The sequence below is a fragment of the Cavia porcellus genome, unplaced genomic scaffold (genome assembly GCF_034190915.1).
Source record: "Cavia porcellus strain 051 isolate PalLab524CR breed Dunkin Hartley unplaced genomic scaffold, mCavPor4.1 scaffold_1, whole genome shotgun sequence".
Lineage (NCBI taxonomy): Eukaryota > Metazoa > Chordata > Mammalia > Rodentia > Caviidae > Cavia > Cavia porcellus.
The window spans coordinates 132,904,941-132,930,477 of NW_026947484.1; the positions used below are offsets into that span (position 1 = coordinate 132,904,941).

At 35.0% G+C, this 25,537-nt stretch overlaps 1 protein-coding gene across 7 annotated transcripts in view; it reads right to left on the minus strand.

The window, feature by feature from the left end:
- Positions 1-25,537, minus strand: part of St7l (suppression of tumorigenicity 7 like) — a 152,131-nt gene that overhangs the window by 100,337 nt on the left and 26,257 nt on the right. For 6 of the 7 annotated variants that reach the window (XM_013142769.3, XM_063255671.1, XM_063255670.1 and 3 more), the window contains exons 6-11: positions 19,858-19,936; positions 12,641-12,795; positions 10,753-10,850; positions 10,385-10,499; positions 8,211-8,283; positions 7,189-7,291 (exon numbers count right to left, since the gene is read on the minus strand). In XM_013142769.3, the coding sequence (XP_012998223.1) occupies positions 7,189-7,291; positions 8,211-8,283; positions 10,385-10,499; positions 10,753-10,850; positions 12,641-12,795; positions 19,858-19,936 (623 nt within the window). Of the gene's footprint in view, positions 1-411; positions 548-7,188; positions 7,292-8,210; positions 8,284-10,384; positions 10,500-10,752; positions 10,851-12,640; positions 12,796-19,857; positions 19,937-25,537 lie in introns of all 7 variants that reach the window. The other variant, XR_010049582.1, reaches the window with a different exon arrangement.

A 25,537-nucleotide genomic window follows, 5' to 3' on the forward strand; every position in this document is an offset into this window, starting at 1 on the left:
ACATAAGAACACAAATTTTAATAGTTATGAGATGATTTTTAACAATTATATGAATAACTTACTGAAACTGAATAAAATTCATGACTCAGACTCACACTGGGGACAGGAGTAGGCAAACCAAATGGAGAGCTGAGCTGGTGGGGAACCTGCATCGACCTGCAGTGAGTGACGGGAATAAAACCCTTCCACAGAAAAAGGGGCTCCAACAGACAATGTCCTGGGAGCGGGCAGACTGGTGAGAATAAGGAGCTGCAGTAACTTCAGTCAGCTGCTTCTATCTCAAGTGGGATTGGTGGGGAGTGCATGGCCTGGGTCATGCCCTGGACTGAGACACAACAGGCTAGCCCAAACCAAGTCCCTATGCCTGGCAGCGCACCCTAATGCAGTGAAGCCATCAGCAGGTTGACTGACCTGGAGGGGAGGGCCCAGCACACACTGCCCCGGTCTGTATCTCCATAGTACACTGCAGTGGGTGGCAGCACCTAGTCAGCGTGCTTTAGACAAACTGTAATCCACAAAGAAAGGAACAGGGGCTTCCTATATACACCTGTATGGAAGGAACAAAAATTATAAGAAGAGGAAGCAACAAAAAAGGGTCCCTAGCTGCCAACCCTGAGCACATTGATCCAGGAAAGGTAAATGCAAAGGAGATTGAAGACAGCAACCATGCAATATCAGAAACAACACCAGGGGACATAAAGCGATATATTTGGGACCTCATAGATGAGTTCAAAAGTGAAGTATTTAACCAAGTAAAGAAAGATATAAATAGAATAATAAAAGAAATCTTAAGCACCTCTCAAGAAAAAGCAGATGGAAGAACGGAGGAACATTAAAAAAGGGGAGAATTGTTTGATGAAGAAAACAGAATACATGAAGCAGGTTCAAAGAGATTACCAGGAAATTTAAAAAACTCCATTAAAAGCTGGCAAAACTGCTTAAAAGCAACTAAGGATAGATTATTCGAACTGGAGGACAGGTTTGTAATGTGGGATCATGAAAGGAAAAATTTCTTAAAAATAACAAGGAAACAAGCAGTAGCAATACAAAGGCTAGAAGACAAGAGGATCTATAACATAAGAATAAAGAAGGTTCCAAGAGAACGTGGCAGACAGATAATAACAACTACGGAGGCTTTCTAAGACTGCCAACTTAGAATCCAGGAATGGTGCGGTGTGAGGAGTCCTAAGCAAGGGGAGATATACCCTGCCGACCCAGGAATGAACTAAGCTGAGAGAAACCAACTGGAAATGCAATTCCGGTGCTATAACAGGAACAGATAAAATCTCAGCATGGAAGCTGGAACCCATGCCTCTGGAAGCTGTGATTTGAATTTCCTGCCACTGGTGCTGCGTCTGAATGGGCACAGCAGGGAGAGAGACGTGCTAAAGCTCTGAGAGCGGGAATCGGCAAACGGAGTTGAGAGCAGGACTGTCTAGGAGCCCTGCATCGACCTGCGGTGAGTGAGAGGAATGGGAACCCTTCCATAGACTAGGAGGCTCCAACAGAGGACATTCTGGGACCGGGCAGACTAGCCGGAACAGGATGTTGTAGTGACTTTAGTTGCATATTCCCCTCTCAAGCGGGATTGGTGGGGAGTGCTTGGCCTGGGTGATGCCATAGACTAAGACCCACTAGGCTGGCCCAAACAAGGTCCCAGCATCAGGCAGTGTACCCTAGCAGTGAAGCCTTCAGTAGGTTGACCTGGAGGGGTAGGCCCAGCAGAGGCTGCCCAGGTCTGTGTCTCCCTAGTACATTGCAGTGGGCGGGAATACTTAGCCGGCAGATTCAAACAAACTGTAACTGACAAAGAAAAAAAACTGGGCCTCCTATATACACTTGTATGGAAGGAACAAAAAGTATGGGAAGAGGGAGCAACAAGAAAGGGTCCTCAGTCCCCAATCCTGAGAACACTGATCCAGGAAAGGTAAATGCAAAGGAGAATGAGGACAGAAAACATGCAATACCAGGCATGGCACCAATAGACATAAAGCGATATCTCGGGAGCCTCATAGACGAGTTCAAAAGTGAAGTATTTAATGAAATAAAGCAAGAAATAAGTAGAATAGTTAGAGAAATGCTAAACACCGCCCAAGAAAAAACAGATGGTGGAATGGAAGAACAGAAAAAAAAGGGGAGAATTGTTTGATGGAGAAAATAGAGGAAACATAGAAAACGTGAAGCGGGTTCAAAGAGATTACCAAGAAACTAAAAGCTCTATCAAAAGCTGGCATAACAGCTTGAAAGAAACTAACGATAGATTATCTGAACTGGAGAACAGATTTGCAAGGTGGGAGCATGAAATGAAAAACTTCTTCAAAATAACAAGAAAACAAACAGCAATAATACAAAGGCTAGAAGATGATAAGAGGATCTATCTTAAGAATTAAGAACATAAAAGAAGAAGTAGGGACACAAACAAATGGACTACAAAAGCTATTCACAGAAATAATCCAGGAGAATTTCCCTAATTTAGCAAAAGGTAAAGATACTCAGATGTATCAGGCATACAGGACCCCAGCCACCTAAACTCAAACAGAGCTACACCCAGGCATATAATAATCAAAATTCCAGAAATCCAATATAAGAACAGAATCCTAAAAAGCCGTCAGAGACAAGAAACAGATCACTTACAAGGGAACACCCATCAGAATTACAGCAGACTTCTCAGCACAAACCATCAAACCACGAAGAGCGTGGGGGGAAATAATTCAAGCTTTGAAAGATAATAACCTCCAGCCAAGATTGATATATCCTGCACAACTGTCCCTAGAAATTGATGGAAAAACAAGGTGCTTCCAGAATAAAGAGGAACTAAGAGAATTTTTTATTTAAAGAGAAAAAGAAAAAAAATAGAAAAAGGGTACAAGTTATACAGAATTTTAATTTTGCTTTAATTTTGTAACTTGAACAACTATTTCTTTTAGATTTTTTTTTGTCTTTTTCATTTTTTATCGGTACCGGGAATCAAACTCATGACCACCTGCTTGCAAGGCAGGTGCTTATGCCGCTGAGCTAAATCCCCAGCCCCAAACAACTATTTCTAAGATGACAATATGTAATCTATTAACTAGTGATTTCCTACTGTTTATTTTTTCTGAAATTCTGTATAACTTGTACCCTTTTTCTGTTTTTTTCTGTTTTTCTCCTTAAATAAAATTTAAAAAAAAATTAAAAGAATAAATTAGAATGTGAATGAAGAAGCAGGGTACAAACAAAGGAACTACAAAGGCTATTCACAGAAATAATTAAGGAAAACTTCCCAAACATAAGAAAGGGAAAAGATATTGAGATGTATGCGGCATATAGAATTCCAGCCACCTACAACCAAAATAGAACTACACCCAGGCATACAATAATCAAAATCCCAGAAATCCAATATAAGAACAGAATATTAAAAGCTGTCAGAGACAAGAAACAGATTACTTACAAGAGAAAGCCCATCAGAATTACAGCAGACTTCTCGGCACAAACCATCAAATCAAGAAGTGCATGGAGCGAAGTAATCCAAGCCCTGAAAGAAAATAACCTCTAGTCCAGATTGATGTAACCTGAAAAATTGTCCCTAGAAATTAATGGAGAAACAAGATGCTTCCAAGATAAAGAAGAACTGGGGGAATTCACAACCACCCATCCAACAGTACAGAGAATACCACAGGACATTCTAAATAGAGAGAAAAGCACCAGGATTTCAGGAACAGTGACAGAGAGGCCCCAATGAATGAAGCAAAAAGCAAAATGAAGAAGACAGACAAACAACTAATGACGGAAAAAGAGCACAACAGAAATGAGGCAGGCAGAGAAGGCTGGATATAATTTCTAATATAGATGGCCTAGATATACTAAATTAAGGAAAAAAAGAGAATCGCAGGCAGAGTGGATTGTCCACTGAGATGCTCTTTATAGGAAATATAATTAACCTGAAGAAGGGTATATGGACAGAAAATCAAATATGAGAAAATAGAACTCTATGTGATATGGAACCAGAGAGTAATAGGGGCAACTGGACCAGGATTTATGGATAGGTTGGAAAGACAGGCTTTAACAGGTAAAGAAGTACAACTAGAGATCAAGCCCAGGAGTGAGAAAGTTCAGAAACACTTAGATAAATAGCAGGTTGTCCCCCCAATATAAAACCGAGGGTGTTGGGGAGACCCAAAAATACTCAGTACACCTTTGGGGAGTGAAAGGGGAGAATAGTCTTAAAAAAGACAGCAGAAGATATTGCTAATGGTGTATCAGGAATTAAAAACCATATTACTCGCACCACTCTGCTTAGATAGAACTTACTCAGTCCCAGTTTGTATATAAGCAGTAGATCTGAGGGCACAGACAGCTATTCCAAAAATATCAGGATAGCACAGTAATCATCTTTAATTTCCTATTCTTAATATGGATCCTTGTATAACTTATACTGTTATATCATGACTGATCTTAGTTAAATCTGATTTGTTTGATTACTGCTTGTTATTAACAGATTTTATTCAAAACTGTTAGGTTGATAGTATCAAGTCAGAGAGTATAGACAACTCCACTGAAAATGACAATAATCTACTATGATACCCATTCTGGTTTGATTACTACCTGTTTTTGTAGTTCTACATTATCTACAAAGTTGTATTTCTATTAATACTGTTATGTACTGATATATTCAATTATACTTTATCTCATGACATAGCCAATTCTATTGATGATAACAAGAGACAACACAGTAACCATGGTAGATCTCCTTGTACAGCAGTTTTATATGCCTTTTTAGTTTTATGAGTCTATAGAAATATGTTTTGTTCTATCCTGCTTTGTTCTGTTTCTCCCTCTAATATAGAAAGGATAGAAATATATGTTAAGACTCACACTTGCATAAAACCTATAAACAGTTTATGAGAACTGATCTTATGACACATGATAAAATGAACAAATACTCTGAAGGAAAAAAAGGCACTATAGTACCCAATGCTGATTCTGGAGTGTCATGATGTGACATCCAGCAATATTATTATACCTTATTCAGAGTGATTTTAGTCTCCTTTGGTTTGTTTAATCTCAACATAAATGAAGATATGGATAAATGCATGTATGTTTAACTGTATAGGATTGATAACTATATAACTAAGTTTTTCTTAGATAGTTGAACAGAACTATTTGCAATCTCCCTGTTTGAATTCCCATTTATATGTTCCACTTTTGTATCTTGAACAATTATTTGTCAGAGGACAATATGTAAACATCAACTAGTGATTTATTACTGTTTATTTTTTCCTTTGAAAGTATGTATTATTTCTACCCTTTTTGTTTTGTCTTTATTTAAATAAAATTTTTAAAAAATTCATTAACTCAAGCATTGCTACAAAGAAATCTCTAGGATCAGATTGCTTTACCATAAAATTTTACTAATCATTTAAAACAGAAATAGTTCTAATTTTATACAAAGAATTTTCTTTTTCTGGTCATGGGGTACTGAACAGAGCAAGCGCTCTGCCCTATACAAGTTATGCCAAGAATGAAAAGAGACAGACAGATGCATAGCAACATTTAACATGTTCTTAACAGTAGCAATAAAGGAAAGGTAGAGACCAAAATTATAAAGAAAATGAAGTGTGAACATAATGTCAGAATAGTGGTTACCTTTAGGTAAGAAGGAGGCAGTTGTAGTTGGAAAAGGGTACTCAGGTGGGTTTCTGAGACCTGACAATGTTCTGTTTTCTAACCTTAGAGGCAGTTTCCACTGCTTCTCCCTCCTTCCCTTTGAATACTAGGGATTGAATTTAGAGACTTTGCAATGAGTTGAATCCCCAGTCTTTCTTTATTTTTGGAGACAAGTTCACCCCAAATTGCTGTTGCCCAGACCAGGCTCAAACTTTGAGATCCTCCTGCTTCTGCCTCCTAGGGTATGGAGATGACACCATCAAGCATTTGCTTTACAATTAATCATTAAAATTCAAGTTTCTGTTTAGTATACTTTACTGCATGTGTATTATAATTCATAATAGAAATGTAAATTTATAAAATCAGTTTCACTTAAGAGAATAATATATTGATATATATACCTATTGATATAAATACTAGCTTTGTGGGGGTATTGTTGGTTTCTTGTTTGTCTCTGCAGCACTGTGGATCAAATCCTTCAAACATGCTAAGCTAGTGTTCCATCACTTGGAAATTATCTTTCAGAAAATAATCTCTTTATTGTCTACTAGCTTCCAAGGTCTATTAACACATACTCTTCTAGAATTAAGGTATATTTTGAAGTAAGGGCACCTGTGTTTTTTTTTCAGTAGCAGAGATCAAATGCTGGCCTTGCACATGATAGTCAAATATTCTACCACTGAGCTACAATTCCAGTCATCTATTCTTGAATATCATATACTCCTAGCATGGAGGGATTATTTTTAAAACCTAAATTTTAATCTTGAGTTTTGAGTGCTTAGGTATTTGAGTAATAGCATACAAAGAGTAACTGATAACTTGTATGATTACAAGGTGTACAACAGATAAGCAAAATGAAACGGTTAATTTCAGTTTTCCTGGGAACTTCTATATGTTTCCTGTCATTAATTGCGTTAATCTATTTATCTTCAATTTTTTCTATTCAGCCTTAGCTCAAAACCTGGGAATCTGTATAGAAAAAGCTTTCACGCTAGCAGGAAATTCTGTTTAGTGATATGAAATATACACAATTTTTATTAAAACCAAGTCATTTAATGTTTCTTCACTAACTATAATAAGAAAGTAGTTGGGGCTGGGGATTTAGCTCAGCGGCATAAGCAACTGCCTTGCAAGCAGGCAGTCGTGAGTTTGATCCCTGGTACCGATAAAAAGGAAAAAGACCAAAAAAAAAGTAGTTAAGTGGGACAGTGTATAGCTCAGTAGTACAGCAATGCCTAGCACGCACAGGGTCCTGGGTTCAATTCTCACCCAGCACCACAAAACAAAACAAGGTAAGTGACAAATAAACACAGTTCAAATTTTCTTTTAAAAACAATTACTAAGTCTATAGTAAACTTTTGCTCTTATGCACTTTTCTAAATGCTTTTTAACATCTCTTTTAAGGTGAACAGTAAGCAACAAAATACAGCAGACTAAAACAATTCTGCCACAATTATTGCACCCTGAACTATCGCTTATACATTGTTACCAATTTGATAAACTATAAAATAAAAGCAATATTTTCATCATAAAATTTCTCACTTTTGGAACATGAGGGTTAAATTCCACGGCTCTATGGATTGCTTCCACAGCACTAATTTCTGCTGTGCTTAGCCCTCTTCTTGAGGCTGTTTCTGGAGAGAATCTGTAAGAAAACCATGAAATGAAGAAATGAATATACCAATAAAAGAAAAATTATGAATTTAGATCATAATGTAGGTCCTGAATCAAAGAGGTTTCTTAGAATGACTAAAGACAAAACCAGGTAACTACTAAAAAGTAAAACCTTCTGGCTCAACATAGAAAATAATGTAACACAAAGAATAAAAATCTTCAAATTTAGGTAAAGAAAGCCTTTGTGGGGAGGTAAGACAGTAAGAAATACTATACAAGAACATACAGAAAATCTCATAAAAAGCAGTACAGTATTTCTTATTGAGTTTTTATGCCAGAAGAAACAGACTGGGCATTTTATCCTTATCAAGCCATAGTAATCTAAAATGAAAGAAAATAGCCACTACTTGTTTGCATCTGAGTATTTGGTTGGTTTTGCTTGTTTATTTTTGAGACAGGATATTGTTAAAGCACCCACTCAGTTTCTGAATGTCTTATCTACAGAATAAATACAATGCATGAAGGGGAGCCAAAACTACAAGAAAAGCAGAGTATTTCAAGCAGATTACTGCATAATTTAAGAACAGACAAAATGAATCCTATTTTCCTTCTACACACCTTATCATCATACCAACTATTATATGTGTACTTTCTTTCTGGACACTGTTTTAAGCACTTAACACATAATCCTTGTGCAACCACCCTAAACTAAGAGAGAAATGCAAAATAATTAACTTGGCCACAGATAGCACACAGTTTCAATTTAAACCCCAGACCAAGTTCTAAAATCTTCTTTCCATTACACACAATGAGAAGCCTCAAAGCCAACGAAGATCAACACTTATTCAAAAAGAAAAGAGGAAAAAGAGCATTGTCCAAAGTTAGTAGAGGAAAAACAATATTCAATCTAACAATCTTTCCAAATTATCATAGTTTGGATAACTACTTACTTATCTGAAACAGTCCTTGTTTTCAACAGTGCTGCTGTGTAACAGATTGCTGCTGACTTTGGAAGGCTTATATCTGTAATAATAATTTTTAATTATTTGCAAAAATGTCTTAAAGATAATTTTTCACAACAATAATTCATAGTGGAAATTCAACAGATATATTAGCAAAGCACCTGGACACATTGTTCAAAGATCTGAGTTTCAGTCTTGATTCTACTAGCTATGTATCCTTGAGCTAGTAGCAACTTCTTCTATCTCAGCTTTTTGTTTTTTCTCTCAAAACAGAATCATACTTTCTGGCAGAAATTCAATTGCGTACCTATAAAAGCCCTCTGTAAAATGATGACAAGCTCTTAAAAAATGTTTGTAATAAACTATTTACAGTAAGACTATTCTGGAGAAAAGCCATAGCATAATTTGAGCTATGTAAAAACTCCACCTACGCATAGAGGAAAAACTGAGAAAAAAATTAAAAATCTAAGGATTTTTACATTTAAAAATTTAAAAAGAAGGGTGATTTTCATTCTTCCATTTCTGTACTTTTTGTTTTTGGATACAAAACCTCAATATGTGGTTCAGGTTAGCCTTGAACTCATTACATAGCCTAGGTTGGCCTTGAACTCGCAGCCATCCTCCTGACTTGGTCTCCCAAATGCAAATATTACAGGTATGCATTACTATACCTGGCTTAGATTTTCTATCTTCTCTATTTTCTTAAATGATCATCTTTAATAAAATGAAAAATTAATCTGGTACTATAAAGAAGCAATAAAATATTTTTTTAAAAAGCCTAAAATATTGTTATAAGAAAAAAAATACTGATGAACTCTTGGAGTTTTCAGTTCCAAAGTTACACTAGCAAATGGAGAATTAAGAAAATAAATATGCTTTCACCTACACTTTAGGATACTGGAAGGTAAAAACTAGGACTCATGAAAACTGAACACAGAAGCATATCAACTTAGCCATTAGTAATTTTTAGTTAGTTTTATTTTTTTTTAATGAAGCATATCCTATTCTGATTTTTTATATTTAGTCCCTAAGCTTGTTCGGTATGAATATCATGGTTATGCACCCAGTAAGTTACATATGGAAGGAATTTCTCACAGATTTCTCTGTGAGCTTACATTATACTGAAGCACTGCCTAAGAATTCCAGATGTTTAAAAGAAATAAACTTCCCTTTCCAAGTATAACATATTTCAAACTTTCCAACACATAAGGATTCCCAAGTTAATGGGTAGGAACTTACAACAGGACAAGTATGACTAAATGACTTATACGTATTCTGTTATAATGAAAGATATGACTAGCAACATTATGGTTGTTATGAAGTTTTCAGTTTGAGGTTAAAAGCTGATGTTTTACTTTAATGAGAAAATTTATGTGTCTTTAAAATTTCCCCAATTTTATTTGCAGTAAATTTGCACTATTACAGCATAATTATAAAAACAACCCATTAAATTTAATTGTTGTTAATGAAAGATTAGTGAACAAAGATGCAGAATACCTCAATTAAATTCAGGTTTGCCATTTACTAGCTGGGAGCTATTACTCAATATTCAACCTTCTTAAACTCCTGTTTCCTAATTTAGTGCTGTAACTGGAAAAAGTAAAAATACTTTTCCTATCACCTCACAAAATTATTACAAGAATCAAATAAGATTATAATTTAAGGTTTGTAACTAAAAAAGCACTGTAAAGATGTTATTGACATGCTCTTAAAATAAGCAACTTCTACTAGTCTTCCTTGATTCTCCAAAACAAACACCACACTTGACTGTGTGTACAGCATCTGTTTTTCTAATTAGCTCACCTAAAAAACTATTTTCAATGTAATTGCTGTTCATTTGTCTACAGGTTACACTAAAGTATAAATCCTACAAGGGCTAAATCCATGTCTTTTTGTTCACTATTGTGTTCAAGTGCCTCACAAATATTAATTACTTAATATAGAAATAAATCTTAATGAATAAATCTTCCTTGTAGGCTTTTGCTGCCTAACGTCCTGATAAAGACACTTAATAGCAACTTTTGCTCATGCATACTAAATACTGACTCATAAAAAGAGAAAGAGAAAATTAGAGAAATACTGGAGTATAATCATATTTATAATTAAATAATTGAAACAAGACTACTGTAACAATGTTGTCAACTAAGACAAATAAAACTCACCATCATATTTTGCTAGGACTGCCTGAACATCCGCATAGGCCTGTAATTCTAACAGTGATTCTAACAGATTTTCATGGATATTCAACATGGTAAGAGGAGGAAATTCTTTCATCAACTGTATATTAAGAGAAAAAAAGATTAAAATCATAATGGAGGAACACAAAAGAGCTGACACAGATTCATTAAGCTAGAAATACTTTTGCTCCTTTATAAAACTTGAGATTCAAACCTTAAGAAAGGTATGTATTTTAAATATTTTACCATAAAAATTACCAATTAAAATTGCAAATTTAACAAAACTGCCAATTTAAACTACATTTTAAGATTTTTGGAGGAAAAAATATAATACTTTTATCAAGTTTACTTACATCTCTCATAATTTTCACTGCTTCTCTTATTCTTCCTAATTTTCTTGCACACATTGCCAATCTTCTTTTAATATATACTAGTACATTGGTATCTCTCCCTATTTATAAAAACAAAAGACAACACAACTATTACTTCTGTGTTATGGTCTACTATTTTAGTAACATATTATGAATTGACTTTATGTGCTTATCCTGGAAAATTCAATTAAAATTAAATTGTGTCACAGTGGAAAAATTAATGATTGTGACTGTTAAATTTGGATGATGAGGGCCAGGGATACCACTCAGTGGCATAAGCCTCTGCCTGGTAAGTGCAAGATTCTAAGTTCAATGCTTGGTCCAAAAAGCAAAACAAAGAACCAAAAAAATAATTTGGATGACGAATCTTTACTTTTGTGTATGTTTGAAGCTTTTTGTATTAAAAGCTAAAAATATTTATGTTGAATTACTTTTGTATCTAATAGAAATCAAAGATAGTATATAAAAAGTAATTTATAGTTGACACATTCATTTTAATATTCACATAAGAGAAATATATGCATTAGTAAAAGATATAACATTATCTTACTCATTTCCTGCATAAACAATCTATAAAATAATATTCTTTTGTTTTAACTGAAAAATTCAAAATTTCCAAAACAAAATTTTCATAGCTATTTACTTTTCTTAACAGCTAGTAACTAACAAATTTTTAAACTGTCTCTATAAAGGGCCAAAAAAATAATAATATTTGATTTTGCACAAGAACAAATGACATGACTTTTTTACAGATGTAGTTTCATTACCATTGGTAAAAATGAGAAACTGAAAATGGAACTCCAGGCTGCAAAATTAAAAATTTCCACAGTTGTGTATAACAACATACATTAATGAAATATACTGTATGCACCAATGCTTTACAGAGAAAATATTGTCCAAGTTTTAATTTCATTAAACATTCACAACTTACCTGGTAACAGACAGCGCACTATATAAACAAATTTCATTTTATCGTCCAGCATTTTTCAAAATCATGAAACTAAAACTCTCTGGTCACAAAAAAACAAAAATCAAAAAACAACCCAGTAGCAGCAGCATTGCTGACTCTAGTTTCTTTGGTTAAAATGTCTTACTTATTCCAGGAATGGTGGCACACACCTGTAATGCCAGCACTTAGGAGGTTGAGGCAGGAGGATCATCAAGAATTTGAGGTCAGTTTTGGCTACATAGTGAGCTGAAGGCCAGTCTGAACCGCATACTGACACCCTGTCTCAAAAAAACAAATTATAAAAAAAGTGTCTCACTTATAACCAGGAGAACATTCCTAAGAATGGAAAGACAACTTTAGTTGTATGGCCCACATGATCCTAAATACGTTATGGAGAAAATCAAGCAAAAAAGGAACCAAAGCCAGAAATAAGGCTAAATTTTGTGCCTAGAATCATATGGTATGAAAAAAGCTGAGGAGCAAAAAAAGATGTGCCTGGGCAGGAGGTAGGAGATGTCCTGAGTGAAGCTGAAGATAAAGGTAAGACTTATCAATAGATCTCAATACTAATTATCATCACTAGAAGGTTCTCCTGAATCCTAAGATTTTTTTTAACTTGCGTTTCTCTAATGACCAGCCCAATTCTTGGATAAAAGAAATTACTATTAAGTCTCAGAGAGTTATTTCCTTTCAATAACCAGAGCAGATGTATTCTTTTCCATAAGCATTCTCTGGCTTATTATATTTCTGTCTTCCTGGCTTGTAGGTGTTCATAGATTAGAAATAACACATGTTTAGTTAAATCTTATGAAAATAAGCTAACCCTGCCATATTGTTTTTAATTATTATTTTGTGTTTTAGACATAAAAGAGCCAATTATAGGAAATAAAAGATAGTAAAAATCAGTTCAAATTTGCTTACTCAGTTGAGCTTCATGCTGAGGACTTTGGTGCTGGCACTGCTGTGACCGCTTATAAATTGTTTCTCCTGCCTTGAGCGCCTGTTTAAATAACCTCTCAGCATCTACAATAGTTGTTGCTTCTTCTTCAGCCAGTAGAACATACGCAGTGGCACAGCTACGGAGAAAGCAAGCAAGGCAATTTTTAAGTAAAATAGTAAAGCAAAAATTTTCTCTAGGGTATATCCTTTGCTCTATATCACATTTCCCTTACACTCACCAACACTTTTCATGTCTTGAACAAAAAAACAAAAAGAAAAAATCCTTTCAATATTTAAATTATTCTGGACATGATATATTCATTATGTCTAGTTCCATAATTTTCCACTATTTCTCTTCTACTCTTTACTTTCTACCTTTAAAAAATTCCATTTCCATCATCCTTCGTCTTGTGTTTTCTTTTTGTGGAAAAGAGTACATATAAAGCATTGTCTGGAAAGCAGTACACTTCAGTGATCATACCTCCTCTTAGTCACTACATACTATCCACCTCATGTGGGCATCTATGGGAAACAGTGAGGACTGAGAAAAACAGTACCTTTCATAGCTGACTCAGAAACATATCCCAAGGCCAGACTTTTCCTTCAATCCTGAGTACTCCCTTTGCATGTGGCCTATTTCCCTTGGAATAATCCACATAGTATGTGGCATAATTTCCGTTGGTCTGAATTCCAGTCCTTCCTTCAGTCCTCCTACTCCCCTTCCTTACACCTGCACAAGTTTGATTTACTCTACTAAACCAGAGATTCTTCCTTGATATCTTTTAACAGATGATTAATAAGACAAACTAATTCTTGTTTTTATGCAAAAAATTAAAAAATACAAACAGCAATTTTCTCTTCTATTCCCAGAGATACAACTGAATCTCTTCTGGGAACCATGTCAGTTCTGATGACCAATGCCTGCATTATCCAGCATTCTAGTCAGTAGCTGCACGTTGCTATTCTGGTTTTTCTTTTTTCATTTTCCTTTTTCTTTTTTTGTACTGGGAATTGAACTCATGACCTTGCACTTGCCAAGCAGGTACTTATGCCACTGAGCCCTTATGTTGCTAGTCTGAATTGAGATGTGATGTAAGTGTAAAAGGAACATGGAATTTTGAGGACTAAGAAGAATGTAAACTATTTCATTAATAGTTTACATTAATGTCTCTCAAAGACTCATCTACTCATCTTCAGATACGAATCTAGAAGATGACTGGATCAAGAGGATGCTACCCTCATCAGTGAGTTAACCCACTGATGAGTTCATTCATAGATGAGTGGGCTATTAGTGGATAGGGCTTAGTTGGAAGAGTTAATAGGTCACCAAGTGCATGTGTTTGAAGGGTGTATGCTTTTTGGCTCTTTTCCTATGTCTTCTGTCTGTCTGTCTCTCTCTCTCTCTTTCTGTTCTTCCTAGCTGTCTTCAAATGAGTGGCTTTCCACTGTCTTACCCTTTTGCCATGATGTTTCTGTGTCAGCACAGACCTAGAAGCAACAGAGCTAAGTAACTATGGAGAGAAACCTTGGAAATGGAAGTCAGAATAAACAGTTCCTCTTGATTTAATCAGGTATGCGGGACACTGACTAGCAATAGTTTTTTGTTGTTGTTGTTTGTTTGGTTTTTTTTGTACTGAGGATCAAACTTACAACGTAGTGCTTGCCAGGCACTATGCCACTGAGCTAAATCCCCAGCCCCAATAGTTTTATAAATATATGTTAAAACAACATTTTAATATCTTTTTTTTTTTAATCGGTACCAGGGATCGAACTCATGACTGTCTGCTTGCAAGGCAGGCGCTTATGCCGCTGAGTTAAATCCCCAGCCCCAACATTTTAATATCTTAAACATAGCTAAATAAAAGTTTTTTTTTACATTTTAAATATGTCTACATACTAGAAAATTTAAAGTTACATGTACGGTTCACATTAATTTCAGTTGAGCAGTGCTGATCTAAGCAAGAGAAAAGAGTGGTAAAAGTACAAGGCCAGGCAGGATACAAAAGTGCTGGCAAGACAGCTATCATTGATTAGGATCAATAAGAGTCTTTCAGTTATGGATAGGCCATTTAGAGAGCCTTCAAGCAACATATCTAAACTATTTGATAATCTCACTAGTCAGCAAGGATTTCTCCAGTATATTATGCTAGATTTTTATGAAACATACATATACTTCTTCAAACATTGGGCATCCTGACTTCCATTTCCAAAAACCATGTCAAATGTTTAAATAACTGTAACAAAATACTTTCTAAATAACCATAACAGAATACTTTTTAAACTATCTAGATGGATAAAAAGTGATGTAATAAGAGTCTAAATATAAAAAAATTTATTATTTATCATTTTAAAAGAGTTAGGAATTGAAACCAGGGACGTGCTTATACATACTGGGCAAACACAATACTACTGAGCTGTATCTCAGCCCCTAAATACAATTTTAAATTATATTACAGCTGCATAGTACAAAGATTTTCTTCCCTGAAGATTTTCTTGCATTTATTCTTGCATTTGGAGATTTTAATATAAGAAATTATGAATTTCAAATGAATGTTACTTTGCAGAATGTCATTTTCTTAAATTTACGTTAAGTTTCCATACTAAAATTTGCAATTTAGAACTTTTTTGGGGGGGATTCCTTATCAGACAGAGTTTCACCATGCAGTTCAAACAGCCTTGAACTCACTTTGTAGGTCAGGTTGGCCTCGAACTTGCAGCAACCCTCCTGCCTCAGCCTCCTGAGTACCAAGACATGTGCCAAGTTTACAGCATTTTGAAGTGCACAATTGTGAGACTTCCAATGTATATTCCACATTGTGCAGCTATCACTGCCCCAGAACTCCAAAACATCTCCATCATCCTTGCAACAGTCAATCCCCATCTCCCATTTCCTCAGTCCATGGCAGTCACAAATCTATTTTGTCTTGATAGTGTCCTTTGATACACAAATTATTTTAAGTTTGATAAAGTCTAATTTATCTTTTTTATTTTATTCCTTCTGCTTTTGATATCCTATCTAATTAGCCACTGCAAAATTCAAGGTCATGAAGATGTAATATAGGTTCTTCTCTCTCTCTCTTGGTTTTGTTTTAGTGGCAGGAGACTGGACACATACATGGTAAGGGCTCTATCACTGAGTTGTATTCCAAGCCCTTTTATGTTTTGAGACAGAATCTCACTAAATTACCCAGGGTGGCTTTGAACATGCAAGACTTTTGCCTCAACCTCTTGCAATGAATCTGTAGATCTGCTTGGTGAGTACTGACATGAACAGGGGATGTCTTTCCATTTATTTAGGTCTTCTTTAACTATTTGAACAATGTTTTATATTTTTCACTGTAAAAGCCTTGCACCTCTTTAGTTAAATGTATTCCTAAGTATCTTAATAGTTCTGATATTATTTTAAGTAGAATTGCAAATTGTTCATTGCTAGTGTACTGAAATATAGCTAATTTTTATATATCGAGCTTGTTTCTTGCAATAGTTGAAACCATTTTTTTCTTTTCCAATGCTGAAGATAAAACTCAGGACTTCAAATATGCTAAGCAAATGCTCTCCCCACTGAGGTACATCTCCATCCCATTTTTAATTCTTTTATTGATTCTTACAGGATTTTTTTCCTACATGGGTTTTTAAAAGATTTTGTACATATAAGATCATCTTATTTGTGAACAAAGATAGCTTTACCTATTTTCCAATTCTGACACCATTTTTTCTTTTTCTTGCCTAACTTCCCTGGCTTTCTGATCTTGGAAAGTTTTTAGCCTTTTACCATTAAGTATATATAGTAGTGAGCTGTAAATATTTCACAGATGTTCTTTATCAGGTTGAAGAAGATTCCTTAACTTTTTTGTTGTTGTTGTTGTTCTTGAGACAGGATCTCCCTCTGCATTCGGGCTGACCTTGAATTCACTATGTAGCCTAAGCTGGCTTCAAACTCACAGCAAGCCTCCTGCCTCATGAGTACTGGGACTGCAGGCATGAGCCACACCTGGCCATTAATTGATTTTTTTTTTTTTTTTTTTTTTTTTTTGGTGCTGGAGATCCAACTCATGACCTTGCGCTTCCCAGGCAGGCGTTTAAGCCACTGAGCTAAATCCCCAGCCCCTTTTTTATGTATTTTTATCATGAAAAGGTGTTAATTTTGTCAAATGCTTTTTCTGCATTGAAATGATCATGTAGTTTCCTTCCTTTATTCTGTTAATGTGGTGTTACTACACTAATCAATGTTTCATGTAAAATCATTCTCTTTTTTTTAACAGGTACTCTTTCAAGACTCTTACAATAATGGAGAGAGATTGAACTCAACCCAGTTATAGCAGGGCAGGGGGGACTTACAGCCCACAGTACATGGAAAATTACTGAAGAACTTAGCTAGGTGTCTAGGTAAAAGGATTCTCGCTAACCTGGCTAAACTCATTCAGAGGCTTCTCTGTGATGTTGGCTGAAGCAGTATCATGTTCATCTAGAAGTTTTCTGTCTTGCAAGTCTGCCCCTTTCCTGATCCTCTGGCTACTGAGAACAGGCTTTTGTTGGGCTTTCTTTTGTTCATGGCTGTTGGTGTCTCTGGCACCCAGTCTGGGACATACTAGGCAAAGGGAAATTGGAGCTCAGCTTTGTGATTTGTGTCCTACAGTCCAGTCACCAGTCTCTTTTCCTCTATCTACCTTTCGGTCTTCTTATGTTGGCAGTATATACAAGATCCAAGGTTTCATTGTACTCACTACGTGTCTAAAACACTGAGTTAGTGTTTTTTTTTCAAATTGAAGAATGAATTCTAGGAAAAACAGGGGTTAAGAGTAGGAAGAATTTATTGAGAGAAAAAAAAGCTTCAGTCTAAGAGTGACAGAAGGAGGCCCGAAAAGTGGATTTCCCCCATTCTTGCATTCCAAGAATAAACCCCACTAGATCAGGGCATGTAATTCTTTCAAGATGCTTTTGGATTTGGTATGCTAGGATTCTGGTTTGGGCCATTATTTCCTAAAATATTATTTCTGCTCTTTTTTCCTCTCTTTTCTAGAACTCCCATTATGCATACGTAGTTATGTTTGACAGTCTGTGACTGGTCTCTTGGACAGTTTCTTTTTCTTCATTTCTTTATTTTTTCTTCCTTCTTAGACTAGATAATCTCAATTGATCTTATTCAAGTTTACTGATTCTTTCTCAAATCTGCTACTGAACTGTTACAGTAAATTTTTTCATTTCAGTTATACTTTTCAATTTCAAAAATTAAACTTTTTTTTTTTTTATTGATGTCTCCAATGGTGAGCCATTACCTTCATTCTTTTCATTACCTCTTTGAACATACTGAAAATAGTTTATGTACAGTCTATGGAATCTAAACTAGGCTTCATCAGTTTTTAATCATTTGCTTTCTTTCTGGTACATGAACCACAATATATTTTGGCAACACTAGAGATCAGATTTCCTCCATTTCCTTTTTGTTGCTGTCTATTGTAGTTGTTTGTTTAGTGACTTTTTTAAAGGCAATTTTATTAAAATCTATGTTCTTTGTCATGTGTGACAATGAGATCTGTGTTCTCGGGTTAGTAGTCACTCAATGTTTTCATAGAAATTCCCTTAAATACCTAGAGCCAAAACAAACAAAACACACACAAAAGCAGTACTTGCCATGGGGTCTGTGTGTGTGTGTGCTGGGTACATCAACATTTAGTCAGGCAGTTTACAACTCTGCTGTAGCCTTCATTTCTTGCTTATACACTATCTGAAGGTCAGCTAGACATGAGAGCCTCAGGTGTTTTCAAGTCTTTTCTAAGCATAGGCTCAACTTTAGCCAAGTATAGAGCCTCTGAGAGTCCCAAGAACATATGGGAGCTTTTCAAAGTCTTCCCTCTAAATGTCACATAAGCTTTCTGGTTTGTCTATTTTTTTTCCATAGCTATGATCTCTTGTTATAGGCAGCAGCAGTGGCTAATATATTTGCCTATAAATGTTTTCAATAAATGTTCCCCAAGTAGAGTAAATTCAGTGCTGGGGACAAGTTCAAGTTAGTTGAAATAAAGGCAAGCTCCTTGAGCTGGCCTTTCAGGTAGCCACCTCACGGGTCAAAATAACCACAGTTCCTTGAGAATAAGGTCCATTTTACTCCCTCCAGCACTAGAAACTTACATTTAGAATGTGCACAATTGTCAAGGCTTCCACTGAACTAGGCAGTGAAGGATGGAGCTAGAGTAAGTTAAAAATACTTACAGAAACTCAGTAATTTTTCTCTAATTAAGAGCTAACCAGGTTATTGTAAACTTTTGACTATGTGATTATGACAGCTCTTGTCGGTTTATTCACTTGTTTTGGAATTTGCTGTTCCTCCCATTTTTGTTCCACTTTTGGAAGGTCTTCTTAATGAAGATAATGTATCTATTAAGGGTTTCAGGGCAAACTAAATTCACAATATCTGGGAAGCACTCCTTGAATGATCCCAATTGGGATTATACTTTTACTCTTTGCATTTATTTAGTATACATTAGATTAATATTTATTAATCTGTCCCATTGAAATACTATTGATTCATAATTTTACATTTATTTTCTCAAAATATAAAGCTGATACAAAGAGCTAAAAATAAATTCTTAGAATATGAAATAGCAAATAAGTTGACAAAGCTATAGTTTCCTTTTTTTTTTTTTTTTTTTTGTACCAGGAATTAAACTCAGGATCTTGCACTTGCTAGGCAGGTGTTGTGCTGCTGAGCTATAACCCTGGCTCTGGTTTACTTATTTTGAATCCTCTTATTCCAACTTCAGTAACCACTAAGGTTTATAGGACTCAATGAATGCTTTAAATGACAAGCAAAATTAAAACAGTAGGATAAGTATTTCAGTATCCTTTTAACAATTAAGTATTATCATTTCTCCATAAGTATTCTCCAGCTTAAAAGGAATCCCTAAGGTTGGGGATATAGCTTAGGGTGCCTGTCTGGCAAGGTCAAGGTGCTGAGTTCAATTCCTGGTATAAAATAAAATAAAATAAAAAAGAATACCTAATTTCTACTTAACATATAAACTTACAGTTGCAAAAGCGAAATTCAATGAACACTGCAAATTTTATCTCTACAATTCTAAAAGAAAAAAATGATACTAATGGCTCCAAGTGACTTAGGAAACGACAAAAGAAAATGTAGAAACAACAGTTAGCCTGGGTTGATTTAAAGCAAACTTATTTTTCATATATTTAAAACTTACTCATTGTTTAATTCTAAAGCTTGATAGGCTGCTTTGATTCGAGCTGGAGGATTTCTTTCCCTCCATGCCTTCTGCATAACTGTAGGAAAAATATTTCAAAAAGTGAATGAGATGGTAAACATAAGTAATCTTATGCAAAATGTATGAAGAATGAGCTAAGGGAGTAAATAAAGTTTTAAACACCGTGTTCTTAAACACATAAAACAATAAATTAGGTTACTAACTCACACTAACCTTGTGAAAAATTTACATTAAATTTGTAAGTTTTACAGATAATATTCTTTTTTTTATTTAAGTGAATACCATCAGTTATTTAAGTTAATTACATCATTACTATACAAGTACATTTATACATCTAAATGCATGTTAAAATTAAGGGTGAGTAACATTACATTATAATCAATATGAAATACTACAGTTCTACTTTTATCTTCCTGAAAAGATTCTATGGAATTGCTAAAGTTATATACAAACTTAAAAACAAAGTCTGTCTAATCAATGTTCACTCGAGGAAGAATGTATGGATCTGCATTTTATATGAAAAGCAAGCAGACAGATTTAATTAATTTAGAATATAGTATACCTCTGGAAAACATTAGCTCTACTGAGATTCAACAAAAGCCTGAAGAGGATTTTTCTGGAATATTAGTTGTGCTACCACTTACAGTACCAACATGAAAATACAACATTAAGCAACATCTCTTAAAAGTTAACCAAACAAGTAAAATAAGAATCATGAAACTATCTGGTCTATTTTAAGTTTGATAAGGAAAAAAAGGGAACGTATAAGTGTTGATTTTGGAACAAAGCCCATGACTGTCCAGAGAGAATAATGTGGAAAATGCTTGAGTTTTCCTTTGGAAACAAAATATTAGTCTTGGCTTAAAAAAGGAGACAATATATTTCACTGTATAATAAAAATACATTTGTCATATCAAATATGTCACCAGCTAGCTGACAGCTAATGCTTCCTGAGCTTGACAAACTGATGCAAGTCAGCACCAATCTGATACTGACCAGGTAAAGTACATCGTTCTGCTGGAACACTAAAATAGTACATAAAAAAAAGTTCAGAATTAAACTTGTGATTTTTGAACATGAGGATCTTTTCCAAAAGTTTAATGATATTTATAAGCCAAATTTTAACAATGAATCTTTTACCAACATCTTATATGGTTAAAATAGTCTAGTTTATTAGTATATATCATAATTTATTTAACCAATTCCCTTTGGATGGACAACTAAAGCTATATCCAATGCTTTGATAATATAAAAACTGTGATAGCTGAGCATGGTGGTACATGTCTGAATTCCTGAACTGTAAGAGGCTGAGGTGGGGCTGGGGATATAGCTCAGTGGCATAAGCGCTTGCCTGGCAAATACAGAGCTGTGAATTTGATCCCCAGTACCAAAGGGGGGAAAAAAAAGGCTGAGGGAAGAGGATCTCAAGTTCAAGTCCTAACTAGGCAATTTAGTGACTTAGAGTTCCAAATGCACAAAGTTTTAACCAAGGGTAGTGGCACACACCTATAATATCTGCACTTGGCAGGCAGATAGCAGCAAGTTTGAGGCTAGCCTGGGCTATACAGTGAGTTCAAGGTCAGCCTATAGTACAAACCAAGAACCTATCTCAAAAAAAAATATTTTTTCCCCCACAGCACTAAGGATGTAGCTCAGTGTACAGTGCCAGGGTTTAATCCCCAGGACCCCAAAAGTAAAATAGCAAGATGATGACACTTTCAATATCTTTAGCTGACCGAATACAGTGATATTTTGATTGCTGAATGGCTCCAAAACTCAAAATTTTACTACTCAAACTGCAAAGTTTGAAGAAAAAATGTGCTCAGTGTTCATAACTTTGCTTGGTAGTTGGACTGCAAATCTGACTTGAAAAAAACCTATACAAGCCAAGAGTCATCAAAATCCAAAATTTTAAATAATCTAAAATCCAAAACATGAAACCATAAATGGAAAATTCCACACCTGATCTTATGCAATGGATGATAGTCAAAACATGAGCATACTAAAAGTATTGTATGGAATTACTTTTAAACTATAAGTCCTGTTATGACTTTAGCTGTGCTGTCCTGAATGCCTTGATATCCTAAATCAATTAAAAATGTTTACCCTACATAGTCATTTTGACTTTGGGGAAGACCCAAAAGCTGCACAGCACCAGATTCAGTAAATAAGTTAGATGAAGACATATCTGTTTTACTTGACAGAAATTACTACACATACTTTTGAATTGATTCAGGACATTAAGCCAGCCACAAAAAATAAAAAACAAACAAACAAAGAAACATTAATGAAAGGATTTACAGCACTGCTTCAGAAAGGGTAAAGGGGCTGGGTTGGTGGTACATGTCTGTAATCCCTCCACTCTGGGGACTAAGGCAGCAGGATTATTGGAAGTTTAAGGCCAGCCCAAACTACACAACAAGACTGTCTCAAGAAACCAAAAACTAAAGTGGAGAGAGTGATGGAATAACTCAACAAATATATGGAAATTGAACAAATACTCCTGAGCAATCAGTGGGTCACAGAGGAAATTAATATCTCTAAGCAAGTGAAAATACAAATACATCTTAATGGAACCTGTGGGATGCAATGAAAGCAGTCCTTAGAGGAAAATTTATTGCAGGGAATTCCCACATCAGGAAAACAGAACGAACGCAAATAAACAACCTGATGCTACATTTCAAACATCTAGAAAAATAAGAGCAAGTCAAGCTCAAAGCCAAAAGAAAGGAGGAAATTATAAAGGTCAGAACAGAAATCAATGCAAGAGAGACTAAGAAAACAATACAAAGAATCAATGAATCAAAGAGTTGAATCTTTGAAAGAATAAATACAACTGATAAGCCCCTAGCCAACCTTATTTTAAAAAAGGAAACAAAAAACCCATATTCATGCAATAAGGAATGAAAAGGGTGAGATCACTACAGACCTTGTGGAAATATGTATTTAGGAAACCTATACTCTCATAGGCTTGATAACACAGAATAAATGGATAGATTCTTAGAAACATATGAAGTACCAAAGCTAGGTCAAGAAGATGTAAAACTGCTGAATAACCCAATTTCAATTAAAAAAATTGAAAATGTAACTATATCCTTACCAACAAAGAAAAGCCCAGGTCCAAACAGATTATCACTGCGGAATTCTACAAGAAATTTAAAAAGATTTTATGCCGGCACTCTTCAAATTCTTCAATGAACTTGAAAGGGAAGCAATTCTCCCTAACTGGAAGCAAATATTACTCTAATACCAAAACCTGAGAAAGACCCAACCAAAAAAGAGAACTACAGGCCAATCTCCCTAACAAACATAGATGCAAAAATCCTCAATAAAATACTGGCAAACAGAATGCAGCAAATCATCAAGGAGATTATTTACCATGACCAAGTAGAATTCATCCCAGGAATGCAGGGATGGTTCAACATTGCAAATCAATAAATGTAATTCACCATATCAATAGAGCCAAAAATAAGAACCACATGATAATTTCTATAGATGAAAAAGCAGCTTTTGATAAGGTCCAACACATATTCATGATAAGAACCTTACAGACAATTGGAACAGATGGTCTTTACCTCAATATGATAAATGCCATCTATGATAAACCAACAGCCAGTATCATTATAAATGGCCAAAAACTGAAAGCCTTTACCCTAAAATCAGGAACAAGACAAGGATGTCCATTGTCACCACCCCTATTCTATATAGTGCCAGGAATACTAGCCAGGGCACTTAGACAAGAGAGAGAAATAAAAGGAGTAAAGATAGGAAAAGAGGAAGTTAAATTATCATTATCTGCAGATGACATGATACTCTACATGGAAGACCCCAAAACTCCATTGAAAGATTCCTAGATTGAATAATTCAGCAATGTAGCTGGATACAAAATCAATACTCAAAAATCAATAGCATCCCTGTACACTAACAACAAAACCACTGAGAGAGAAATGAGAAGCCACACCCTTTACAATAGCATCCAAAAAAATGAAATACTTAGGAATCAATCTAACAAAAGAAATAAAAGATCTATTCGAGGAAAATTATAATACCCTGAAAAAGAAATTGGAAAGACATTCCTTGTTCATGGATAGAAAGAACAAACATTGTGAAAATGGCCATTCTCCCAAAATTGTTACATAGATTTAATGGAATCCCAATCAAAATATTACTAGCATATCTCACAGATCTAGAGAAATCACTCCTAAAATTCATCTGGAACTACAAGAGACCTAGAATAGCAAAGGCAATTCTAAGCAGCAAAGGCAAGGCAGGAGATATCACAATCCCTGACTTGAAGTTATACTACAAAGTAACTGTAGTAAAATCAACATGGTACTGGAATAAAAACAGAGCTGAAGATCAATGGAATAGATTAGAAGATACAACTACAACTACAAACACACTCAGCCACCTTATCTTTGATAAAGGGGCCAAACATGTCCAATGGAAGAAAGATAGTGTCTTTAATAAATGGTGCTGGAAAAACTGACTCTCCATATGATGAAAACTAAAACTAGATCCACGCCTATCACCATGGAGTAAACTAAAGTCTCAATGGATCAAAGAGGTAAATATTAAAACAGAATGGGCATTTGAGATGAATACACAGTTCTCAGATGAAGAAATACAAATGGCAAATAAATACATGAAAAAATGTTCAGCATCACTGGTCATTAGAGAAATGGAAATTAAACAACTGAGGTTCCATCTCACTCCAGAAAGCATGGCCAGGATAAAGAAAACTACCAACAACAAATGCTGGAGAGCATGAGGGGGAAAAAGAACTCTGCACTGTTGGTGGAAGGGCAGATGGTGCAATCACTGTGGAGGTCAGTCTGGAAGTTCTTCAAAAAGATGGGATTGGAAGTCCCATTTGACCCAGCTATCCCACTTCCAGGCATATTCCCAGAAGAATTAAAAACATCATATCACAGTGATATATGTGCACCCATGTTTAAAGCAGCACAATTTGTAATAGCCAGGAAACAACCTAAATGGCCATCAACTGAGGAATGGATGAAAAAGATGTGGTATTTTTATATAATGGAGTATTACTCAGCTATAAAGAATGACTACATTGAGATATTTATAAGTAAATGGATGTAACTCAAGACCATACTCATAAGTTAAAGAAATTAAATTCACATGTGTAAATACCATATAGTCTCTAGTGTAAGAAAGTATAAGAGTATGTAAGATACAAAAAACTCTGTAAATACAGTGAAAGGACAAGAAGGCGCTTAAAGGGGAAAAATAATATCTTAGGGAAATGAGGAAAAAGAAAAAGGAAGGGAAAAGAAAAAACATCTAAAATTATATAAGCACACTTAGGATAGCTAAGATGATTGTGCTACAAATTCTGTAAGTTCGTGGAACAAAATGGTTAACATTCATAGGATTGGAACAATTGTGTATATTATTGTATGGTGATCCAAGGAACTCTTGAATCTTGAAGATCATTATGTAAAACAACCACCCCAGTTATGCTCTTACCACCTTGTTTTGAAGGCCTATATTGTAAGTGTTTTGGACTCTTTGCTATTGTTATTTATTTGTGTTTTTTGTTTCATGATTTTCTAGGAATTTGTTTTATTTTGTTTTGTTTTTCCCTCTAATACAGAAAGGATAGGTATACATGTAGAGACATGCATAAAACTTC